Raw genomic sequence first — 23945 nt, 5'->3', positions numbered from 1 at the left:
GCAAAGTGGCAAATCGGAAAGGGCGGAGCTGGGCCACAGCGGTGCGCAGGCGCTAAGGCTACATCCGGTGTGGCCATCGGTTTCGCCAGGTGTTTGCGGAGGGCAGGCCGGAGGACCGAGTGTGTAGTCATGTCGGCGTCTGTAGTGTCCGTCATCTCGCGGTTCTTAGAAGAGTACTTGAGCTCCACTCCTCAGCGTCTGAAGTTGCTTGACGCGTACCTCCTGTACATACTGCTGACCGGGGCGCTGCAGTTCGGTTATTGCCTCCTCGTGGGGACCTTCCCCTTCAACTCTTTTCTCTCGGGCTTCATCTCTTGTGTGGGGAGCTTCATCCTAGCGGGTAATGATTCTATAAGTAATCGCAGTAATAATGTGTTTACTTTGGCGCACTGCTTTTATTCCCACAGCACTCTGTTTTGTATCAGCTCCCCGCCTCGTGACGTTATGAGAGGAGCTGCATTGCCCTCTTGTGAATGGAGAAATTGAGGCTCGGAAAAGTTACCACAAGCCTAATGCCAAACAGCCGCCTAGGAGCTGGAATTAAGTCTCTAGAAAAACTCTCTTCATGCTGCTGCTCAACTTGGTGATCCAGTACACTATGTTCCTATTGGTCCAGGAAAACTCCATTCCAACTTTCACTTAGCTTTAACATTTCTTTAAAGTTGGTAGACCTTTAAAATGGAAACCCAGCTCTGAAAGCATCTCTCTCAGCTTGGCCTAATCACTGCTAACCGCCAGTGAAACATTTCAACGAACAGTGTAAGAAATATAAATACAGGTGGTTTGCTCATTGAGTCAACCTTTACTTGACTTTGGCTTTTAGCTGCTTCTACTTATTTCTTGTGGAAGAAACTGTTATTTCATTAGCCTGAACTCAGTTTTTATTCACATAGTTCTGTTTTAGCTTTTATTCTGATTCCCAGCATTTGATACCTTGTAGACAGTCATATTTAACAAGAGTTGGCTGTCCCGTAAGTTTTTGCCAAAATCTGACCTTTCTTGCCCAATAGGAACTGTATGAATGCCAAGTTCAGGCTTGGCCCATGAGTGTTAGGCAGTCCACTTTATAGGTGGCCATCAGATGGCCTTTCCAGTCCCTGGTATTGCCTTCTCTCTGACTTTGAGAACATGCCAGAATTAATTTTTTTTCCCAGTGTGATTATTATCAGTCAGGCCATCAATTGCATTTTGAATCAAGTACAAATACTGTGATAAAAACTTTGGAGGTGCATCAGGTTTATGTTCCTTGTTCTTAATGAGTGTACAGTTTAGGTGGGGCACAGACAAAATACAGGATTAGAATTGTTAATTTATAGTGGTTCTCTGCTTATAGGTCTATAGAATGGCTTTTACACAAATGCTACTTCAGACTCAAACCAGAGATATTCTGCTTTCTCTCTCAGAACTTTAAGCCTGAAGACTTAATGACTTGTGCACTAGCTTGGTCTGGAGTTTGAGAGTTAATAGTTTGTTAGTTGGATGTTTCATTATGATTTTGAGTTTTGTCCTGTGGCAGCATCCTGGCTATCAGGAGTTCAAATGTTACCAACATCATATACCCCAGATGCACTACCCTTTTTGCTCCAGATTCCTGATCTATCCCACCTGCCCTCACCCTGCCCCCAACTTTTTGTGACTAGGATTTTTATTATCTACGCTGGAGAAGGAATTTTGAGAACCTCCAGTGACTTTTGTTTGATGATTTTTGCCTTCCAGGTCTGCAGGAGTAGGAATAGGGTGGGGCCCAAGCTGATTAAAAAGAAAGTTTATTGCTGAAGTCTCCCTGGTTTCATAAGCCTCTTAAGGTTAAGAATGCTTCCTTAAGGCTATATGGAAGAGTGTGATTTACTGAAGAGTAGGTATGGACTACAGTTGTAGATTATTAATGTGATAAAACCAGAGCAAATTATTTTTATTTTTATTTTATTATCTTTAATGTTTATTTATTTATATGTTTTTTTTTTGGGGTGGCGGTGGGGAGAGAGAGACAGAGCATGAGCAGGAGAGAGGCAGAGAGAGAGGGAGACACAGAATCTGAAGCAGGCCCCAGAGTCTGAGATGTCAGCACAGAGCCTGATGCAGGGCTTGAAGCCATGAACTGCGAGATCGTGACCTGTGCTGAAGTTGGATGCTTAACCTACTGAGCCACCTAGGTGCCCCGGGAACAAATTCTTAAAGATGTTTATTTATTTTGAGAGTGAGAGTGGTGTCCATGTGAGAGTGGAGATGGGCAGAGGGAGAGCGAGAGAGAATCCCAAGCAGGCTCTGTGCTGTCATCGCAGCGCCTGACTTGGGGCTCGATACCACGAACTGTGAGATCATGATGTGAGCTGAATCAAGTCAGATACTTAACCGACTGAGCCTCCCAGGCGCCCGAAAACCAGAAGATTTTTTGAGCAGATAATTTTTCCTGTTTTTGAAGCTATTGTATCTACAGTTGAGTTGGCAGACTCCCTACCCACCTCCCTAGTAAGAAGTCATAGCTTGTCTTTGAAGAGAATGTCTGTGAAAGGGCACTTTATTAGTGGAGTCAATGTGGTGGATTGGGATTTCCAAAACTGTTAGATTACAGGTAATTGGGCCAGAGAAATGAAAGTTGCTTCAGGAAAAGAAAGCATTCATCACAGTTCATAGTTACCATCAAAGGGTATCATCTGCATTTCTTTTGACAGCGTTGCCCTTATTAAATGCCCTTACTACCTCTCTGCTCATTGTTAGCCCAGATCCTCAACAGGAGATGTTTTAAAGTGTGTGTGTATGTTTAATATTTATTTTTTGAGAGAGGGGGACAAGGATCTGAAGCATGCTCCACACTGCATACAGTGAGCCCCAATGCGGTGCTCAAACTCAAAAACTGTGAGATCATGACCTGAGCTGAAGTCATGCTCAACTGACTGAGCTGCCCAGGTGCCCCTCAACAGGAGATATTTTAATGGGAAATTTGAAATTTGGAGTTTATCCTTTGTTGTGATTGTTGGGAAGGGAAGCCTTGTACCTGTTTATGGTGCTGGGTTGCTAATTTTCCTGTGGTTTCCTGTTGGAAGAGGAGGGAGGAGGCCATGTAGCTAGAGAATGGGATTGTAGGAGGTTATGTTGAAAGTTTAGGTAGTGCGGATGCTAGAGCTTTGAGTGCCAGGCCAAAGATTTTATTCTGTAGGTAATGGGAAAGCATCTCAGGATTTAGATTTTATTTTATTTTACTTTATTTTATTTTTATTTATTTACTTAACTTATGCAATCTCTACACCCAGTGTGGGGCTTGAACTCAAAACCTGGAGACCTAGAGTTGCATGCTTTTCTGACTGAGCCAGCCAGGTGCCTCCCCCTCTACTCCCTGCTTTTTTTCTAAATTTGAGTAAGGGAGAGACTTACAATTGGTGTTAGCCTACAGTGATGAATTGGAGGGAAAACTTACTTTGTCTGGTTTCCTAATTTCTTTTTGGCAGCCTGTTTTGTTCCATTCCTTCTACATGTGTTAATTTAACATATGTTCTTTGGAAATTGATCAGTATATTTTTAACTAATATAGAATGCTATCACACTTTTTTTTCTTTTTTCTTTCTTTTTTTTTACCGTCACATTTTTTAAAAACCTGGTGTTATTTAGTCTCAGTGAAAATAGTCTGTTTTCTTCTATTTCCTTAAGGCTAGGAGACTTACCTGTGGTTTCAAGGAGCCAGAGGTAGAAAATTGCCATTGAGAAATCTTTTTTTTTTTTTTTTGGATCAACAGTGTAAAGTATAGTAAGCTTGAAAAGACAGATTTCAAATTTCCTTAGCAGCTGACTGTTTATCTTATGGTTAGATATCTCTAGCTGAGGACATCTGTCCCTTTGTTAGAGTAACATTCCCGGGTTGGCAGCTCTTCTAGTTTCCTTTTTTACCCTAAGTGAAATCCCTCTTTCTACTCATTCAGAGTACTATTTAGGAGAGATAAGCAGAAAACATGAAGATTTTTAAAAATAAGTCTTTGATCTTGAAATCAGTTTTTAAGTCATTTTACAACTTTGATTTATTTTATTGCCTAATCCATATGAAACAGTTTTGGATTAAAAAAAATAGTTCGTTTCTTCCAGTGTACAAATCCAAAAGCAGTTTGAATTTAAAGGGCAAGGAGGCCTAATCCAGAGTATTTATCACATGGGAGCTATTGGGCCATGTGGACTGGGGTCCAGCATTTCTTTGGGAATTATCTATCAGATTTATGGGCCCTAATATTATCTACCATAACTGCTATCCCAGAGATTGGAAGTTTGCTAACCTTGTGCCTGTTTCTAAATCTCTTTCATATCTGTAGCTAGCTCTCCATCCTCAGTGACCAAGGCTCTCAGTATCTCTTGTTTATTTATTTTTTATTAAAAATTTTTCAATGTTTATTTTTATGAGAGGGAGGGACCGAGCATGAGCAGGGGAGGGGCAGAGATAGAGGGAGACACAGAATTTGAAGGAGGCTCCAAGCTCTGAGCTGTCAGCACAGAGCCTGATGCAAGGCTTGAACTCACCAACTGCGAGATCATTACCTGAGCCACAGTCGGATGCTTAACCGACTGAACCACCCAGGCACCCCTCAATATCCCTTATTTAGACCACTGTAATCTTCCTCACTTGTCTCCCAGCCTCTGGTCTCTTTCCCTCCAGTCTGTCTTCCACTTGTGTTTGTGGGCTCGATTTGACTTGCAAATCGGATCATTGCACTCCCTGCATAAAATTTATCAGTGTCCCAGTGAAAAATTAAAAACCTTAAGAAAATTTATTTGTTTGTTTTTGAGAGAGACAGAGACAGTGTGAGCAGGGGAAGGGCAGAGAGAGGAGACACAGAATCTGAAGCTGGCTCTAGGCTCTGAGCTGTCAGCATAGAGCCTGACACAGGACTCGAACTCATGAACCATGAGATCATGACCTGAGCTGAAGTTGGAAGTTTAACCAACTGAGCCACCCAGGTGCCCTTAAAAATCTTTTTCATGGCACCAGGCTCTTTCATGATCTGATCCCATCTATATCTCCAGTTTCACTTCTTGTCTCTGCTTCCTTTGTACTTCATACCCTAGCATGAGTTACTTGGTATTCTCTGAACGTGCTGTGATGTCTCAAGCTATTTTACTTTTGCTTGACTGCCTGGGAAATTCCTTTGTTTCTTAGCTTAGCTCAAGTGCTGCTTCCCTTTGGAACCGTTCCCTGACTCCTCCAGCAGATTTTGGTCTTTTTTCTATATTCTTATTTCACGTGTGTGTGTGTGTGTGTGTGTGTGTGTGTGTGAGAGAGAGAGAGAGAGAGAGAGAGAGAGAGAGAGGGTGGGAGGGAGGTGTGGCACTTTGATACTGTGCTGTATATATTTGTGTGTCTGTCTTCACTCTGGAAGATGGGCCTCTTGAGGAAAGGGACTGTCTTTTCATCTGTTCATCTTCAGTGCTTAACACTGTATATGTTAAATCGTGAGTGTGCCCGTAATAATTAAGTGGATACTAAACAGTTATGTGCCAGATTCTCTGCCATGTACTGAGGATGAGCTGTGAGACCCACAGACATGGTCTCTGCTGTCCTAGAGTTTATAATCTAGTGGGAGATACAGACAAGTACCTGGATGGAGTGCTCTGATGGAGAAGTATGGTGAAAATAGGCACATGGGCACACATACAGGACCACCAGTGGTCCTATAATACTCCCTTAAATGTTTGCTTTTCCAAAATAATGCATTATAACTTCTCTCTTAACTCTCTTCAGTATATCCTCTTTTCCTTTATTCTCAGTTGATGATCTTGTTTTATTTACTTTTTTACTAAAAAGGTAGACAGGAATCCTTTCATCTTCCCAGCAAGGAATCCTAGCAGCACATCTGCACCTGTACCCTTACTCTTTGACTTCCCATGATAATGGTTGATGTGTCCCTTTCCTGTCCAATGCCAGCTACTTCACTTGGGTAGTGTTCTCTTGTTCCCTCAGGGACTCAACTTCTGCAATCATCTTTTCATTCTGCATTATTATTTCTCTCTCAGCAGTTCTTCCTGCCCACGGGTCCTGTCCTCATGCTTTAATAAAATCACCTTTTTGCACCAAAAAGAAAACAAAACAAAACAAAAGAAAACACCCAACCCCTCACCCCCACCCCACCCCACCCCCCACCCCCCCCAAAAAAAGCCTCTCTCTCTACTGGATCATTCCCATCATATATGCAGACTCTAATATTATCCAATTAAGGGCAGCCTGGGTGGCTCAGTCAGTTAAGCATCCGACTGTTGATTTTGACTCAGCTTATGATCTTACAGTTTGTGGGTTTGAGCTCCACGTCAGGCTCTGCACTGATGGCATGGAGCCTGCTTGGAATTCTCTCCCTCTCTTTATCCCTTCCCCTGCTCACACGCTCACATTCTCTCTCTCTCCCAAGAATAAACAAATGAAACCCCTCCAGCTGCCATTCCATTTCTTCCCCATCATCACAGAATGCCTTGACAGAATAGTTGCTGTTTCTTTCTCACTTTCCGTTTATTCCTTACCCCACTCTTGAGGTGGTCTATTCCACCGCTCAGTGAAACTGCTTGCCATCTTGCCAAACCTAATGGCCATCTATTTCACTTTGCCTGAATGCACAACAACATTTAGTATTTAACATGGTTGGCTGCTGCCTCCTGTTTGAAGTACTTTCTTCTTGAAGCTTTTATAGCACTACACTCTCCTGGTTGTTCCTTCTCACCTCATTGGTTTTCCCTTCCTACTGTTTGTGCTAGGTACTTCTCTGTCTGAGGACATGATGCTAGATACCTCCTGTTCTCCAATTTCTTTCCGTAGGTGAGTTTAATGTCTATATAACTATAATTTACCACATTGATGTTTTTAGTTCTGACCCATTCCCTCCATTCCAAATTAGTAAATCCTCTTGCCTCATCTTCACGTGATGTCTGGTCTGAAACTCCAAATTGAACCTTTCCTTGTTTTATTTTCTTCATAGCACATAATCACTACCTGATATTTCCTTGTTTATTTGCTTAGTTATTATATGTTTCTCTCTATTAGAGTGTAAGTTTCTTGGGAGCCAGACTCTTGTCTGTCTTGTTCTGTGCCATGTTCCCGGCACCTGGGGTGATGCATGGCACATAATAGGTGCTCAGTAAATAATGTGCTGGATGAATGAACATTTAAGGAGATAGATTGAATTAGGACTGCTTAAATGAAGTTGTCTGCCTTAGGAGGTAGTAAATTTCCATCTTTGGAAGTGCTTAGGGAGAGACTGAATGATCATTTGTGGAGGAGCTTTTTGAACAGATTTTCTTTGCCATGTTTGTATCCCAGTGCTTATGAGGGATAGGACACCCCTATCAGTAACACAGGTTCTGGAAGGTTTGTAATTCCTTACCTAGGGATGGCTTATCAGGTTCTAGTAGTGGTGAGTATACTTTGGAAAACTTCCCAAGTGATCATGCACCTTCCTCCAGTATGCCCCACCCCCACCTCTTCTTGGGCATTTTATGTATCAGATGGGTATTGGCCTTTATAACTCCAAGGTCCTTTCTGTCTCCATGGAACTCTGATTCTTACGTTGTCAATAAAATAAGGTGGCTTACCGTGATTGTAGGAATGAAAACGCATCAATTCATTACCTTACCCACCTTCACAGGGAGCTTCTCTTTTGTCCCCTCATATTTTCTGAAACAGAACTCTGTCCCCACCCTCCATCTCTAGAGCCACTGTTACTAGTTTGGTATCTATTTCTCCATATTTTTTCCCAGGTTCCAACTAACAGAAATGAGAAAATATCTTTTTCTTAAGAGAAATGGAGAATGGAATAATTTTTTGGCTTTTTTTTTTTTTTTCTTTCACTTAATATATCTCGGTTGTCTTTACTGTCAGGATATAGAGAATTTATCTCTCTTTTTTTAAATAATTGCATAGGATTTCATTGCATGTCTGTAGTGTAATTCATTGAAATAATCCCCTTGATGACATTTGGACTGTTTTCACTTTTTTTCCAACTTTATGAACATACTGTTAGAAATTCTTTGTTCTGCTAGACAAATTTCTTATTCAAAAAGTAAAAACATTTAAAATTTTAATGGATATTGCCAACTCTCCCAAATGGTTGAACCAGTCTGTAGTCTCCACAGCGGGATTTTAATTGGTTGCCCTTGCTTCAGTCAGTGTCCTTCATATTTTGAAGAGCCCAGGTGCTTGAAAAGATCAGTAGTGTTTCACAGTATTTACATGTTTAAGCATAATGAAAACTGTTGCCATGGTAATGGCCTCTGGAGAACTAATCTGGTAGTTTTCTGATCTTTGGGTTAGATCTCAGTTCATTTCGTTTTCTTGGTTGGTGATGTAAGGGCTGTTAGCCTGAAGCAAATCTAGATTTTCTTAAGTAGTGTAATTATTTAACACAGGCATAAAGATATTTTGGAAAAGTGTACTCGTAGAGCTTCCGTTTCATGTCAAATGGTGACTGTGGCTAATGTATCAGGTTGGCATCTTCAAGGATCTAGAGTGTGGCAGTGGAGAGTTCTCTGTCAACGTTATATAGTTTAGATCTCTTGCCTTTTTTTGAGACAAGCAGCTGCTAGAACTTTAATATCAAAGATGATAACTATGAGGTCCTCATGGATAAGCATCTTCTATTTATGGTCTGTGCTATCCAATATTATGCACATTTTATTAGAAAATAATTCACAGTTTGGGGTGCCTGGGTGGCTCAGTCGATTAAGCATCTGACTCTTGATTTTGGCTCAGGTCATGATCTTGCGGTTTTATGGGCTTGAGCCCTGCATAGGTCTATGTGCACTGACCGTGTGGAGTCTGCTTAGGATTCTCTTTCCCTCTCTCTCTCTCTCTGCCCCTCCCCTGCTCATACATGCACTCTCTTTCTCAAAATAAATAAATGAGCTAAAAAAAAAAATTCACAGTTTTATAACTTTTTGTCATTCAGCCCGGCCTCTTTGTTACTGCCTCACCTACACCCCAATTGAGGTGTAATTATAAATTTAAGTCAGGAGATAGGAGAGTTCTGAAGATATGTTAGTAATATATATCTTTTTCTGAGTGAGCTTTTGGTTTTTAACCTGAAACATCATATTTTTTTCTTTTAACTTAAACATGAACATAAAACTGAGTTGTACCATCATGAATTCTTAAATTCACCTGTCTGGCCGGCACCCAGAGCAGAACATTACCAGCACCTAGAGCCCTCCTTGCACCTTCCCAGTCATTCCTCTTCCTGTGAAAGAGGCTTATATGGCTTATATTTTCGTGGATTGGTTTGCCTCCTGTTAAACTGTATATAGATGGGATCATACAGCATGGGTTTTTTGGTGCCTGGATTGTGTTGCTTAACATATTTGTGGGAGGTCTTCATATTGTGAAGTTCTTTTTCACTGCTGCATGGTACTTTATTGTGTGCATATGCCATAGTTTATCCATTTGCCTGTTGAGAGACATTTAGATTGTTTCTCGTTTGGGGCTGTCCTGGGTATCATTCCTGTACGTGCCTTTGGATGCACTTATGCATCATTTCTGTTAGAATTATTGGGACGTAGAGTATGGGTGTGTTCATTAGCAGTCATATTTGTGTTTTTTTCTAGATAATCATTTTCATGTTTTGCTTCTTGTGCAGTTTGCCTCAGGATACAGATCAACCCACAGAACAAAGCGGATTTCCAAGGCATCTCCCCAGAACGAGCTTTTGCTGATTTTCTCTTTGCCAGCACCATCCTGCACCTTGTCGTAATGAACTTCGTTGGCTGACTTACTCCCATTTACTTAATTGAGGAGTAGGAGGCTAGAAGAATGTAAGTAGTGATCATAGCCCTTGTGCCATAATGTTGATTTTAGGCATGGAAGTTGAGTGTGGCTGGTTTTGATTATAGTTGCCCGGGTTCCCATATTGCTGATAAGACATTTGCAGAATTTTCTATTGGAATGCAAAGCATTAATCTGATCGTGAGTCTTCAGTGCTGTCTCTCTTGGTCATTGCCTTCTCTTCTCACTGTTTTGCAAATCATTAAGATAACAGAAAGTAAGACTTTGCCTGTAGCTAATACCTAAATTTCTGCATCAGTAACTTCATGAAAATAATGGAAATCTTGGAAGAGACATAAATTGTAGGTTCTGCCTGGAGATTTGCTCTATAATTTTTTTCTTTGATCTCAGGTAACTTTTAAATGCTGGGCCATTGTTCCCCTAGTAGAGTGCTCACATCTGGTAGACATCCAGTATATGCTGAATGAAGGACTGTGGCCATTTGCTAATAATGTGTGCTAAAGTGGAAATAAATGGGGAAATTGGATTAGCTTGGGGGAAGACTTTAAAATATATGATGAGATGTCATTTGGTTTGTTTGCCATTTTCCCTTTATTAGCGTAGAACTCCTTTTTCTCTAAACTCTTATGTAGAATCTCAGTATATAAAACAGCAATGGAGCTGGAGTTGTTTTGATTGACAGAATTGAAAAGCCCTCTCTGCTTGGCCTTTCTTCCTCCCAAGCAGAATCCTAAATCTCTAAGAAGCACATGAGTGGTTTCCAAACTGTGTGTTGACACTGTTATTTTATATATGAGAAAACAGAGGCCTTCTGTGGCCACACAGCTAGGTGGTTGCAGAGTGGTGCCTTCCCTAGTGGTGCTCTTGGCCCAGTGCTCCTCTAGTACCCTACCTGGCTTACGATGAGTGAATGCGCTCTTTTCTTTGCCTTTCCTTCATAACATTTTGTGTTGCTATTGGGTGGTAGGAAAAAAAAGAACTTTAGGAAATGTTATCCTTTTTGGGGGAAGAATATCCTAGGACTAGCTTCTGTCACTACTTAGAAATCTGTCATGTTTGTACTAATCAACAGTATAACACAAGAGTTAGCGACTGTGTCCAAAGTGTATGCAATAATGCGACAAGGACTGTACATTAATTTCTGGCATGAATGAATCAGTTGCTTACAGTGTTCCTTAGATTCTTTTTGTTATTGATAACTGCTTCAAAAACAGTTCTGTTAATTCAGGTAAGGTTTCATTTTTGGTAGTGGTAAGTTGACAGAAATGGTTTATTTCAGTGAAAAAGTTTGAGAAGTACTTCTTTCTACTATTCTGATACAGTTTAACTCTTTGGAAACCTGATCAGGGCTTGAGTTGTCCCCCTCCCTCCCCTTACCACACCTTCTATGTGGCAGTCAGTGCCTTGTTACTGGGAATACAAACAAAAGTAAAATGTGGCTCTTAACTTTTCTAGTAGAGGAGAAGGCCTATAAACATAGCAGTTAAAATTCAGCATAGTTAGAGCCACACCAAAGATCTGAACAAAGGACTGTGGGAGTCCAGAGAAGGGAGCTATATGCCATTTGGGAGCAGAGGCAGCAGACAAGGTATTTGAGGATGATAACTCTTTGAGTACAGCTAAAAAACCAAACCACCAATATTGACCTTATACTTGCAAACCTCATGAGTGACTCTTGGGCTCTCTGATAGTAACCTTGCTGGGAAAGTCATAAGTTTTTTGACTGATTTGCTTTAGATTACTAAAATTATTTTTTCTAGATGAGTCATGTGTATGCTTAGGAAGGGAACAGAGCAAACAATTCAAGGGTGTTCTTTAGGCTCAGGGAGATACCAAATCATGGAAAATGATTTCCTATGGCCGACGTGATTGGAAGAGGACTCTGCTGCAGAGAGCTTAGTATTTCAAAATTATGACAAAAACAGAGACAAAAAAGCAGGCTCAGCAGGAATTGCATACTGCAGACCATATTAACAACGTAGGGCCACTTGTTCAACTGGGAATTAATGGGCCCAAGGTAGAGCAAAATCTTCCAATCCCAGATTACAGTGGTAAATCATTCTGTAGAGAGTATGCTCATTGAAAAATCCTTTTCTCGGACATTGCCCAAAAGATTTTTCACAGAGATCATTTGTTTGACACAGGTTATACTCTCCTACTTTTAAACCTGTATCTATTTTCCCTTTTTGTGTGCTTCTTTTTATTTTAGCTTTTTTTTATTTTTAAAAAGTTTATTTTTGAGAGAGAGAGCAAGCAGGGAAGGGGCTGAGAGAGAGGGAGACACAGAATCTGAAGCAGACTCCAGGCTCTGAGCTGTCAGTACAGACCCCAACGTGGGACTAGAACCCACAAACTGTAAGATCATGACCTGAGCTGAAGTTGGATGCTTAACCGACTGAGCCACTCAGATGCCCCTAACGCTTTTTTTAAGTTTATTTTATTATTTATTTTGAGAGAAAGCAGGGGAAGGGACAGAGACAGAGGGAGAAAGATGCTGTCAGTGTAGAGCCTGACATGGGGCTTGAACTCATGAACTGTGAGATCCTGACCTGAGCCAAAATCAAGAGCTGGATGCTTAACCAACTGAGCCGCCTAGGCACCCCTGCCCTTTTTATGTGTAGTGTGCCAAAACACTTTTAAAATATTTTCCAAGTAAGTTCTCAATATTTATACCAACTCAGAAGGTAGAACAAAACAGACTGAACATTCTCTATACTTGCCAAGTACATTGAGGGTTGGTATAAAAAGAATAAACATCTATAGTGTACGCTCTTGCATGAATTTGAGGATGACATTTAAAACTAGCAGCTACTCTGAAAAAAGGCAGATCAGAAGAAAATGGCATTGAGTTGAAAAAATAAATATTCAAGAAGTAACTAAATTAACATACAGATAGTGAGAGCTCACCATAGGTCAGGATTTAAGTGCTTCTTGTTCTGTGTCTTTTATTTATTTTTTATTTTTTAAAAGTTTATTTATTTATTTTGGGAGAGAGTTCGAGCAGGGGAGAAAGGCAGAGAGGGAGAATTCTGCGGGGCTTAATCCCACAAACCACAAGATCATGACCTGAGCCGAAATCAAGAGTTGGACACTTAACTGATTGAGCCACCCAGGCACCCATGTCTTACTTTAATTTAAAAAAAAAATTTTTTTTTTCAACGTTTATTTATTTTTGGGACAGAGAGAGACAGAGCATGAACGGGGGGAGGGGCAGAGAGAGAGGGAGACACAGAATCGGAAACAGGCTCCAGGCTCTGAGCCATCAGCCCAGAGCCTGACGCGGGGCTCGAACCCACGGACCGTGAGATCGTGACCTGGCTGAAGTCGGATGCTCAACCGACTGCGCCACCCAGGCGCCCCAAATTTTAAAATAACCTCATGAGGGGGGCACTTGGGTGGCTCAGTCAGTTGAGTATTTGACTTGGGCTCAGGTCATGATCTCAGGGTTCGTGGGTTTGAGTCCCTGCGTTGGGTTCTGTGCGAATAGCTCAGAGCCTGGAGCCTGCTTCAGATTGTTTCTTTCTCTCTGCCTCTCCCCTGCTCATACTCTCTCTCGCTCTGTCTCTCTCAAAAATAAATAAAACATTAAAAAAAAAAGCCTGATAATCCAGTGTGACTTCAAAAAAGTTTTCTTATACCCCATTTTTGCTTGTTTGTTTACTATAGAGTATTTGACAATTGCAGAGTTAAAGAAGTGTGTTTAAAAAGTCAGCTATTGGGGCTCCTGGGTGGCTCAGTCAGTTAAGTGTCCATCTTTGGCTCAGGTCATCATCTCACGGTCTGTGAGTTCGAGCCCTGCATCAGGCTCTGTGCTAACAGCTCAGAGCCTGGAGCCTGCTTCGGTTTACGTGTCTCCCTCTCTCTCTGCCCCATCCCCTGCTCACGCTTTGTCTCTCTCCATCTCTCAAAAATGAATAAACGCTAAGATTAAAAAAAAAATCAGTTATTTATCACTGTGCTTTCCTTATTATTTTCTTTGCTTTTATTATAACAAGTTTAAAAAATACAGAAAAGTAGAAAGAATAACCTAACCAATCGATGCTGGGAATTAAGATTTTGAACAGATTAGGGGTGGCTGGGTGTCTCAGTCAGTTAAGTGTCCAACTTTGGCTCAGGTCATGATCTCTTGGTTCGTGGGTTCAAGCCCCGCATCAGAGCCCAGAGCCTGGAGCCTGCTTCAGATTCTGTGTCTCCCTCTGTCTCTGCCCCTCCCCTGCTCGCACTCTGACTCTGTCTCTCAAAAATAAATAAACATTAAAAAAAAAAAAAAAAAGATTTTGAACAGATTAGACATTGTAGATTCAGCTGAAGTTCCCTTCCCTCTGCTGGAAGACCTGAGCTTCATGACAATTTCATTCAGCTAGGACTAATGTAAAACCTAGATCTATTAAACACAGCCTTTTCCAACCTTTAGCCAGCCTATGTGGTCTCCTGAAAACCCATCCTGTGCCACTCAGTTGGCAGCACTGGTTATATAGTTGGCTAAAGTTTATTTATTTTGAGAGAGAGAAAAAGAAAGAGAGAATCCCAAGCCCGCTGCACACTGTCAGCGCAGAGCTCGATACGGGTCTCAAACTCATGAACCGTGAGATCATGACGGAGCTGAAGTCTGACGCTTAACCACCTGAACCACCCAGACACCCCTTACTTTATTTTTAGGCAAACTCCACACCCAACGTGAGGCTCAAACTCAGTGACCCCAGAGATCAAGAGTCGCATGTTCTACTGACTGAGCCAGCCAGGCATACCACTCATGATAGTTTTTAGATGATCCTAAAAATGAAAATGCAAAAGTAAAAAATGCTCTAGTGACCTTCGGAGTTGCTGATTAGGTGGCTGTAAATTTATTTTGGATGAATTTATGACACAGTTCAGTAGATTTGAATATTTTAAAATTTACATACTATCTGTAAGTATTTCCTATGTTTGTTTCTTTACGTCTGTGAAGTTCTTTTCAAAATTTGTCAGCTTCTCTGAGGTGTTCTGAAGGGGAATTAAGAAGAGGGACACAGCTCCATTGGATCACAGTTTGGGAAGGGAAGTTCCTGATGACAAGGTCCCTGGATCTCAGGGAAAGTGAACTGGGCACAAGGGACAAACCTGAGCTTGGAAATGTGCTCAGCCCCTGGGGAGGTTGTTTGCAAAATGCTCCAATGCTCATGCTAAAATCTTATTAGTGTTGCTTTGTTTTTATAATAGAGACCATTCTCCCACAGATCTTTAAAAATTCATGGTGTTTAATCCTGGCTGGAACAAGGGGACTAACCGAGCTGGGCAGAACAGAACTCTGACAAGCAGTGCTATTTACAAACAATTGCTATTGGCTTTTTGAATTTATCAGGGGAGCACAGTAGTCCCCTATTCTCTGTGGGGGATGTGTTCCAAGCCCCCCAGTGGATGCCTGAAACCACCAATAGTTCCGAACCCTATGTATACTATTGTTTTTCCTATATACATATACCTGTGGTAAAGTTCAGTTCATCAGTTAGGCCCAGTAAGAGGTTAACAACAGTTACGAATCACAAAATAGGACAATTATATACTGGAATTAAAGTGTTGTGACTATATTCTCTCTCAGAACATCTTACTGTTCTGTATTCACCCTGCTTGCGATGATGTGAGATGATAAAATGCCTATGTGATGAGATGGAGTGAGGTGAATGATGTAGGTGTTGTGACCTAGTATTAGGGTACTATTGACCTGACAGTACTTTAGAAGGAGGGTCATCTGCTTTCCCTGTGATGGACTGCAGTAACTATGGAAAGTGAAACCTTGAATAAGGGGGTACTCCTGTGTAGTGTCCTAGAAAATTTCCTCTGGACGGGAATCTAAATATTCTTTAGGCTCTACTGCCACCTAGTGGGTCGTACATTTCCTGCCGAGAATGTACTACTACAAAGCAAAAGTTGAGTTGGGTGGGGGCTGGGTGGGGGTGGGGAACACTGATACCTTTGTGATAAAATCTAGTTTTTTTCTAGTCACAGGAGGGCAGCAGAGGTCCAAGTGGGCTTACATGCTAGGTGGGGGTTGCTTTACATTCTGACCACTGGTGGGCAGTGTGGAGTTAGGCTCCAGAGGTCATGCATCCTTAATGTGGCTTAGGGATTTTGTTATCCAGGGAAGACCTCAAGTGCACAGAGACCCACAGATTTTCCCTTTATTTCCTTTTCTTGTCAGTTGAAGAGCACCTTTTTGGTTCATTCTAGACCTGTTTTTGTTCCCAACATGACCTCCACTGGTAATAATCTTTAAGTTTTTTGAACGGGGGGGGAGGGGGGCGCTGTTCAGTTTTTATTTCATTTTCTCTTTGACACTTCCTCTTATTGAATTAGAGCTAGCCACCAAGTAAGTTCTCAAAAAAGGAACTATTCTAAATTTGTAGACTGTATTTTGAGCTAAGCACACAGTATAATCTTTTTTTTTCCAGCCCCCTTTTTTCACCAGATGGAGGGGGAGATTCTGTACCCATTATTAAGGCCCTAAATCTGCTTATTTTATTTACTAAAAAACACTAGTTAACGACTAATTGGTGATTGACCTCTGTTTTGTATTTGGTGTGTTTAAAGCTCTCAATAAAAAAAATATATCAAGTAGAGTTGTGTTTATGCAGTTCATTGCTGCCTAACTCCTTACTCCATCCTTTCAGCTTGGATAATTCCTATCCAAGTTGTATAGGAGTCTTTTTTGGGGCCCATTGTGCATACCTGTAGTGCTGCATTTAGCCAGTAGTTATGAAACTGTTCATTTGCTTTCCTGTCTCTCTCACTGAACTCTTAAATTCCCTGAAGGACCTCAGGGCTTAGCATGAGGTGAACAGTCACTGTGCTTGTTTGTCGAATGAGTGTATGAATAAATAAACCCTTTCAACTGTAAGAAAATGCTATAAAAATAGCTAAATCATTAGTTACATGGATGCTAAGACATGGAAAGTGCTGTGGAAGAAAGAAGCCAAGGAAACAATTTGTTTGAAGGACTGTAGGGTGGAACACAAGCATGAGACTAGAAATTGGAAGGCCTGCATTGTAGAGTTTGCTCTATTAACTAGTTGATTGGACAAATAAGCTTGTTTCTGAGGCCCAGTTTCCCTATGCACATCATCTGGATGTTCATCACTCTCTTGCAGCTGCTATAGCCTGTGATTATTAGAATTCATGATAGTTCCCAGTGTATTTCAGGGAGATTGTGCTGTTTGTGTGGATCCTCAGTTGAGCTTTGCTTTTTTTTCTTCAGTTGTTGCTTTTTATCTGTGTTACCAGATTTCCATCATCCATCCACAAGAGGTAGAAAGTTAGTGTCAGTATATACAACAAAATGCACAATGTTTGCATAAGACCTTTTACAAAATTAGGTAACATTTGGAAATGTTTTACGGTTATCATATTATCAGGCTTGTGGGACTCACATATACTCTTAGACACATTAACCCATGTGATCCTGTTGCCTCTTCCTGCAATGAGGTTGATGAATGATAGTATTCCTATTTTACACATGAGGTAATTAAACCTTAGTGAAATTTAATTTTTAAAAAGTAATCTCTACACCTAATGTGAGACTGGAACTCATGACCCCAGGATCTGGAGTCCCATGCTTCACCAACTGAGCCAGCCAAGTGCACCCCAACCTTGGTGAATTTTAAATTAACTTGTCCAGGCCCTGGAACTGTTAAGTGACTGAGTGGCAACTTGATAACAGATACTTGAATCTAAACTTTCATATTCCTTCTTCTCTATTTTGTTCAGAGACTTTTGGATGACGAATTACATCTTCTTGTTAAAAGGTTTTCATTAAAAATATTAAGCTTCTTTTTTTTCAATGAGAAAGCTTAGGAGAGATTGATAAGAAAAGATGAAGGTAGGCTCTCTAAAATATTTCTGCTGGGCGCCTGGCCACCCATGTTGAGTGTAGAGATTACTTAAAATTAATAAATAAAATATTTCTACAAAGTTGGTCATGTTGGGTCCAGAAGACATGCTAGAGAAGGCAGATCAGGAGACCTGACTATCCAGAGGGGATGACCTTGGTGCAGTGCCCTCTAGTAGAACTCTGCAACGTGGAAATAGTTCTAAGTCTGTACCATCTGGTATGGTAGCCACTAGCCATGTGTTGTTAATGAACATTTGAAATGTGCCTGACTGAGGCACTGATTTTTACATTTTATTTAATTTTAACTAAGTTTAAATAGCCACGTATGGCTGGTGGCTTCAGTGTTAAAGACAGCACGGCCCTGGAAAAATCTATTAAACTCCCAGTACCTACTGCTTTCCTCATCTATGAAATGAGAGGATCAGACTGCTTGATCTGTAAAGCCCCTCTCATTTTTAGAAACACATGATTTGTGCCTTCTGAGATTGTAGTGATTCACATTGAGCTCGGAACCTAGAATTTCTGCAGAATGGTCTTGATTCACATTTTCTCTAATTTCACTGTTAATTGGGTGACCGGGATCCAGGATGAGATGGGTTTGAAGGAAAATCAGTATTTGAGCCTATCTGCTCAGTGCTAGTGTCTGAATAGAGATGCTGCTGGAGAAGAATACGGATTCCAAATGGAAATGACCCTGTCTGGCATTATCTTTTGTGTCTATACAGAGAATAATTATTTTTAACTTTGTGTTGTGCCTGGCTTTCTTTTAAGGTGATTAGAGCAGACTGATCAGATGGCACTGTCTTTTCTGCATGGGTGACATAGACTGAAGAAGTCATGCTAATTTTTCTCAGTAGGTGCCTTCCATTTTGCATGTCTTGATACTATGGGAAGAAATTTGATTAGTTTCCTGAAATCTTCATCCCCTGGTTAGCAGTTGAAGCCATTCTTCTGAGCTGTTGAATAGTCCAGTTTTGTTAACATTTCAAAGAATCCTAGCTCCTCTGCTTTTAGAATACTATCTGGTAAATGTAGTTTTGTCTTAAAAGAAGGAAGCAGGTCTTTGTTAAGTAGAATTTTCTGAAAACCACTATCATGATACTTAGGTCCTGAGTCATTTTTGCCTTCTAGATGGACCAGCCTTCGTGTCTTAGATTTGTTTGACTGTTTTAATACCACGGAAGCTTAAAACTTGACTTTTGTACTAAACTAGGATTTCTTTTATAATTCTGTCTCAAGGCTCCTCACTCAAATGATCCTATGTTCTAGTCTGCTCTCACCTGGGCCATTAGAACTGATGCATTCATAATTCATAGTCTGTGGCCAGAGTGGTTTTTTTTTTTTTTTTTTTAATTAATTAATTATTTTTTTGAGAGGGAGAGAACACGAGCAGGGAAGGGGCAGAGAGAGAGAGGGGAACAGAGGATCCCAAGCAGGCTCTGCTGACAGCGGAGAGCCCGACGTAGGGCTCAAACCCACCAACTGTGAAATCCAACTGACCTGAGCTGAAGTTGGATGCTTAACTGACTGAGCCACCCAGACATCCTGAGAGAGTTTTTGCTTTAAGAAATTTGATGGAGTGGGGCACCTGGCTGGCTCAGTTTGTAGAGCATGTGACTCTTGATCTTGTGGTTGTGAGTTTGAGCCCCACGTTGGGTGTAGACATTACTTAAAATTTTTTAAAAAAAGGAAGTTTGGTGGAGTGAATAGGTGAGTTTTAAAAGGTCTGTTTGTTCACTGTGAACACTTTTCCCTGGTTTTTTTTTTTTGCTCTTTTATGCATTTCTCACAATTCTATTGACATAAGAATGTTCTACAGTTCTGTATCATGTGTCTAAGTACCATTGTTACTGACATAAAAGCACTCTGGCTAGAAGTCTAATATCTTTCTATTAAGCTCTGATGCTAGAATCTCCAGGTCACCTTAACCGGTATGCAAAATAAGGTGATGATGCCCTTTTACCTGCCAGGATGGCTCAGCTCTTCTGAAAGGTAGTGTTTTCAAGCCCTTTTCAAGTCGTGGCAGCCAAAGAAGATTGCAGAATTTTAATGGCACACTGCAGGAGAAATGGCTACTGACGGCTCAGTGTGTTGGAGCCCCTAAATCTAAGGGGCCACTTTCTGGCTGCACCCTTAGCACAGCACATGAGAAGCTATGAGGAACCCATCTCACAGCTTACAGCTCGCATCTCAAGTGACTAGCAGTAGGGCGGCTGCTTCTCTTGGAGTTATCCTCCACCTTCTTGCCAAAAATAACCTTTTCTGTCAGTGCAAATTATTTCTTCTCTTTCCGTGTTAAATTTGAGATTGGGAGTTTTTCTCTGTTGAATTCTTCCTTTTACTCCCTGTTCTTCCAGCTGAAATGTAGTGCTCTGTAGGCTTTCTAGATCCAGAAAAGCCCTGGAGGCTCAATTGCAACCCCCCCCCCCCCCAAAGAGTTTGTGAGCCAGAGAGGTCAGAGTGACTTCTGTTAAGTCACGTAGCTTATTAATTCTAGAGCGGAGTTGAAACCCACGCCTGCAACTCTTAGTAAGTTTTGCCTTGGTGTGCTTGGGATTCAGATTTGAACATTCCTTTTTATGGATATCTCTGTAAAATGTTCTGTGAAGAATATTTGCTTTATTCTGGTTCTTCTAGCCTGGCTTAAATGCCGTCCAGAATTTGGGAACCCCATAGTTGTCTTTGTCTTTGTGGGTTTAGAATTTTGTTGGAAGGATTTGGGGCCCTGTCTTGTAGTGTTCTAAGACATTTTTAAAAACCTTGGATATCTCTCTTACCTTTCTGCTTCTCTCTTTTAGGTTCACTTTTTGCTTTCCCCTGGATAAGAGCTTTTGAGATGGCAACTTGGACACGTGGATTTTCTTCCGATTTATACTTCCTACCGACTCTGATTTGGAATGTAGGTGGAGAGCCCAGAGAAGTTCCCTTGCTTCTGTGTTAGAGCAGTTTTGTAATGAGCATTTATGAAGATGGCCTCTACTTTCCATTAAGTGGGACCTCCTTTTTGCCTTTCAAATTAATAAACTCCATGCCACTCCTTCCTCTGCCTGTGGCTCTGTTTTTTATTTTTCTTCTTTACTGGTATTAAAATCCTTCTTTCCCTTCAGTCCTCTGCAGAGCTCTTTAGGAGTTGATAACTTGCAAATGTGAATCTGCTTCCTTGTTTTCATTAAGTATATCTGAAGTTAATGACAAAAGGCAGTGCTGACGACCCTGGGAAATGACAGTCCTTTGTCTTTTCCCTGAGGCTGGTAATCCTTTACTAATCCCTCACTTGTTACAGGTGGTTCCATGCTTATGACACAATGCATTCCTGGAACTGCATCATTAAGCACTTTGTTAGAAATTGAACTAAGCGGGTACTTCCACATTTACATGTTTCAGCTTGCTTTGGTGGTGAAAAGTGGAATGTAACTCTTAGGCAGTGTTAAACGGAGTGCAGGATGTGAGGATTGTTTATGTGTTTGCTTATAGGAAATGGTACTCTTCAAACCACTTGCGCAAATAATTCTCTTGTTTTGTTTTCAACTGTCTCGGGTTCTAATTCTCATGACATACGCGAAGAAATTAAAGATCAGTTTTGTCACTTGCTTAAGATCTGAAGTCCTGACACAGCTTGTGTAGAGCAATAGATCTGCTGGTTGAAGTGTAGGCATATTTATGTGTATCATGCTAGCAACTCTGTTTCCATCTTGGGTGCTATATATAGGAACTAAGCTATGCTAAGAATTCCACCATTTAAATTTAGCTGACTACTGAGATGAAGGGTTGTGCTCTAGAGGTTTTCCCAACTTGGCTGTACATTAAAATCGCTTGAGGAACTTGAAAATGAGAGCCCAGTGCCCAGGTCACACCCCAGACCAATTAAAAATCTTTGAGGGTGGCATCTGTACTAGGTACAGCTGATCCTCCTATGCAGCCAAGTTGGAGAAGCCCTGGTCTGCATTCTTGCTACTCAAAATGTAGTTCTCTGACCAACAGAATCTCCTAGGAACTTTGAAAAGGAGAGTCTCAAGCACCCGCCCCCCCACCCCAGATCCTATAGCAGCAAAATCTTTAACATGGTTCTCATGTGATTCATGTGCATATTAAAATTTTTTTAAATCTTTAATCTTTATTTATTTTTGAGAGAGACAGAGTGCAAGCAGGGGAGGAACAGAGAGAGAGGGAGACAGAGAATCTGAAGCAGGCTCCAGGCTCCAGGCTCCGAGCTGTCAGCACAGAGCCCAACGCAGGGCTCGAACTCATGAATTGTGAGATCATGACCTGAGCTGAAGTTGCTTAACCAACTGAACCACTCATGCACCCTTTATGTGCATATTAAAGTTTGAGAAGCACTAAGCTAGAACAATGGTTCTCAAATTTTGGTATATCTCACAATTCTTAGAGATACTGGTTCACTAAAATTATCATTGAGCAATTTAATTTCCTTTAAATGGTATACCGATAAGCTTTATCAGGAGGCTTCTATTTTTAGCCTAGATTGATAAACAGGTATTTTGGATAAAAAGTCTGAACTTTGAGGCAAATGGGTCATAAACTGGGAATATAAATTTTATCCAGGAAGAACATCATAATTTTCAGAGACTTTAATGTACAGGTTTTGATGAGGGAGCGTGAGGCAAGCTGAGGGCAAAGTACAGGCTAATAGCACCCAAATAGCACCTCCCCCAAAATGGGATAGCCCGGCTTCCCAAGAACAAAGGAAAGGGGTTTAAGTACTTGGCCATGGTGATGTGGGAAACTAAGGCAAATGAAAAATCAAATTCCCTTAATGCTTATAGCCCATTGACAAGTTCTTGAAACCGGCAGAGTGACCTCCCTCTAGGAGCTCAGCTGCCTCAATGATGACACTTTGCTAGGGGCAAAAGGGAATCTTGGCCTTAACATCCTGATCCCCCAGGACCCTGTAACATATAGCATGTTATTTTTAACCTATAAAAATTCCTTCGGAAGCTTCCTTTATCTCAACTCCTCCAAGATACATGCTGGCAATCATACTCTAAGCTTATGGCCCCCTGATATACATCTGAAGGGTCTCATGACTGAGGTTTTACTGAACGGAAATAAATGGCGTTTTCCTAACAGCAGCTAGCCCCTCAAGGTCCTGGAAACCTTGCTTCCAAAATTCCTTAGAGACTTAAGCTGTCCCTAACTCCTTCCCGACCTGAGGGTATATAATCAGTTACCCATCACAACCCCACTGCAGCCCTTCCTGCCCACGGGTCCTGTCTCCATGCTTTAATAAAATCACCTTTTTGCACCGGTGTCTTCAAGAATTTTTTCTTGACTGTCCGTTCCAAACCCCACCATCACTCCCAAAACTTCATCAGGTTTTGTTTAATGCTTTTCAATGATCTTGAGATACATAGTTAATTGGGTTAGCTATTGTTTCAGAGGCCATTTAACCCACACCAGGGACCATGAACCGGAAACATTCATCTTTGAAGTGTCTTTTTCCCCATATGTAATAGAGCAAAATGCCTATAGAATGCTTTTGGAGTTCGGGTTTTTAAATTCAGTTAAAAATTCATTACAAGTGACTCACTTGTTTGACTTGCTCGGTGGTTCTCAGCTATGCATATACAGAAGAGTTAGCTTTGGAACTATTCCTTCAAGCTTAAAAGAATGTGTTACCCCTACGCCACTCCTCTAATGGAGTTTCTGACTCTTAGGTGTTTTTTTTTTTTTTTTTTTTTTTAGCTGAAGTAGCTAAAGACATGGTAGATGAGAGGCACTGAACCAGGATAGGTAATCTGTTCATTAGGTGCCTCTTCTTATTTCTGGACCTTTCTTAATACCCACCAGTGGTGTTGCGATAATGTCTCTCCACGGGCCTTACACATGGGTGCTCAATACAGCATGTGGAACGAGTGGATTTTGAGTACTATGGTACAGAGAGTAGCAGCATTTCCTGCTGCTTCTAGCTCGACACCTTTTATAAGGTGGGTTTATTTTTATTTTCTGTTCTCTTTTGTGGGGCCGGAAGCCATTTGCCACAACCACTGTACAGAGTCTGTTCCCTGCCATTCTCTGCAGCCGTGGGAAGCCCAGCCCTGAGCACCTCCTGCCCACACATTTCCTGTGCCCTATCACATGGAAACCATCTCATGTGTTTTCTTCTCTTAGCAGCCTATACCTTTGGCCTCTTTGATCATACCCTTTCATCTCAGGCTTCAAAATACTTTTGTTATGATGGTTGGAAAATACTTGGCGAGGTCACAGAGGCCTGTTCTCTGGTTGTGGAAGTTCAGAAAGTGAGCACTGGCCAGTTACCAGAGGCTTGGGCTGTCTAAAGTTAGAGTGCTCTATGACTTTGTACCTACATTTCATTTAAAAAAAAAA

General features: G+C 41.2%; 1 protein-coding gene across 3 annotated transcripts; it reads left to right on the top strand.

The window, feature by feature from the left end:
* The first annotated feature begins 35 nt into the window (after positions 1-35).
* DAD1 (defender against cell death 1) lies at positions 36-20640 on the top strand. Of its 3 annotated transcripts, XR_006704830.1 has the most exons (4): positions 36-340; positions 9591-9765; positions 15915-15975; positions 20399-20458. XR_006704830.1 is itself a non-coding variant. In XM_045450338.1 (3 exons), the coding sequence occupies exons 1-2, from the start codon at positions 130-132 to the stop codon at positions 9719-9721; spliced, it is 342 nt and encodes a 113-aa protein (XP_045306294.1). In that variant the 5' UTR covers positions 36-129; the 3' UTR covers positions 9722-9765; positions 20399-20458. The 3 variants fall into 3 exon arrangements, 2 of the variants coding, with proteins under 2 accessions (XP_045306294.1, XP_045306293.1); XM_045450338.1 differs by lacking the exon at positions 15915-15975; XM_045450337.1 differs by lacking the exons at positions 9591-9765; positions 15915-15975 and having other exon boundaries at positions 47-340; positions 20399-20640.
* Positions 20641-23945: the final 3305 nt, after the last annotated feature.

This window comes from Leopardus geoffroyi, chromosome B3 (assembly GCF_018350155.1).
Source record: "Leopardus geoffroyi isolate Oge1 chromosome B3, O.geoffroyi_Oge1_pat1.0, whole genome shotgun sequence".
In the NCBI taxonomy this organism is placed as follows: domain Eukaryota; kingdom Metazoa; phylum Chordata; class Mammalia; order Carnivora; family Felidae; genus Leopardus; species Leopardus geoffroyi.
Note: the sequence above shows the minus strand (reverse complement) of the source record. Positions and strands in the feature narration are given on the sequence as shown.

What these genes read in the sequence shown, in the direction of transcription:
- DAD1 (XM_045450337.1), top strand. Translation starts at nt 130, where the DNA reads ATGTCGGCGTCTGTAGTGTCCGTCATCTCGCGGTTCTTAGAAGAGTAC. An exon ending in GGGGAGCTTCATCCTAGCGG is followed by an intron (nt 341 to 20,398) that starts GTAATGATTCTA and finishes TCTCTCTTTTAG; the next exon opens with GTTCACTTTTTGCTTTCCCC.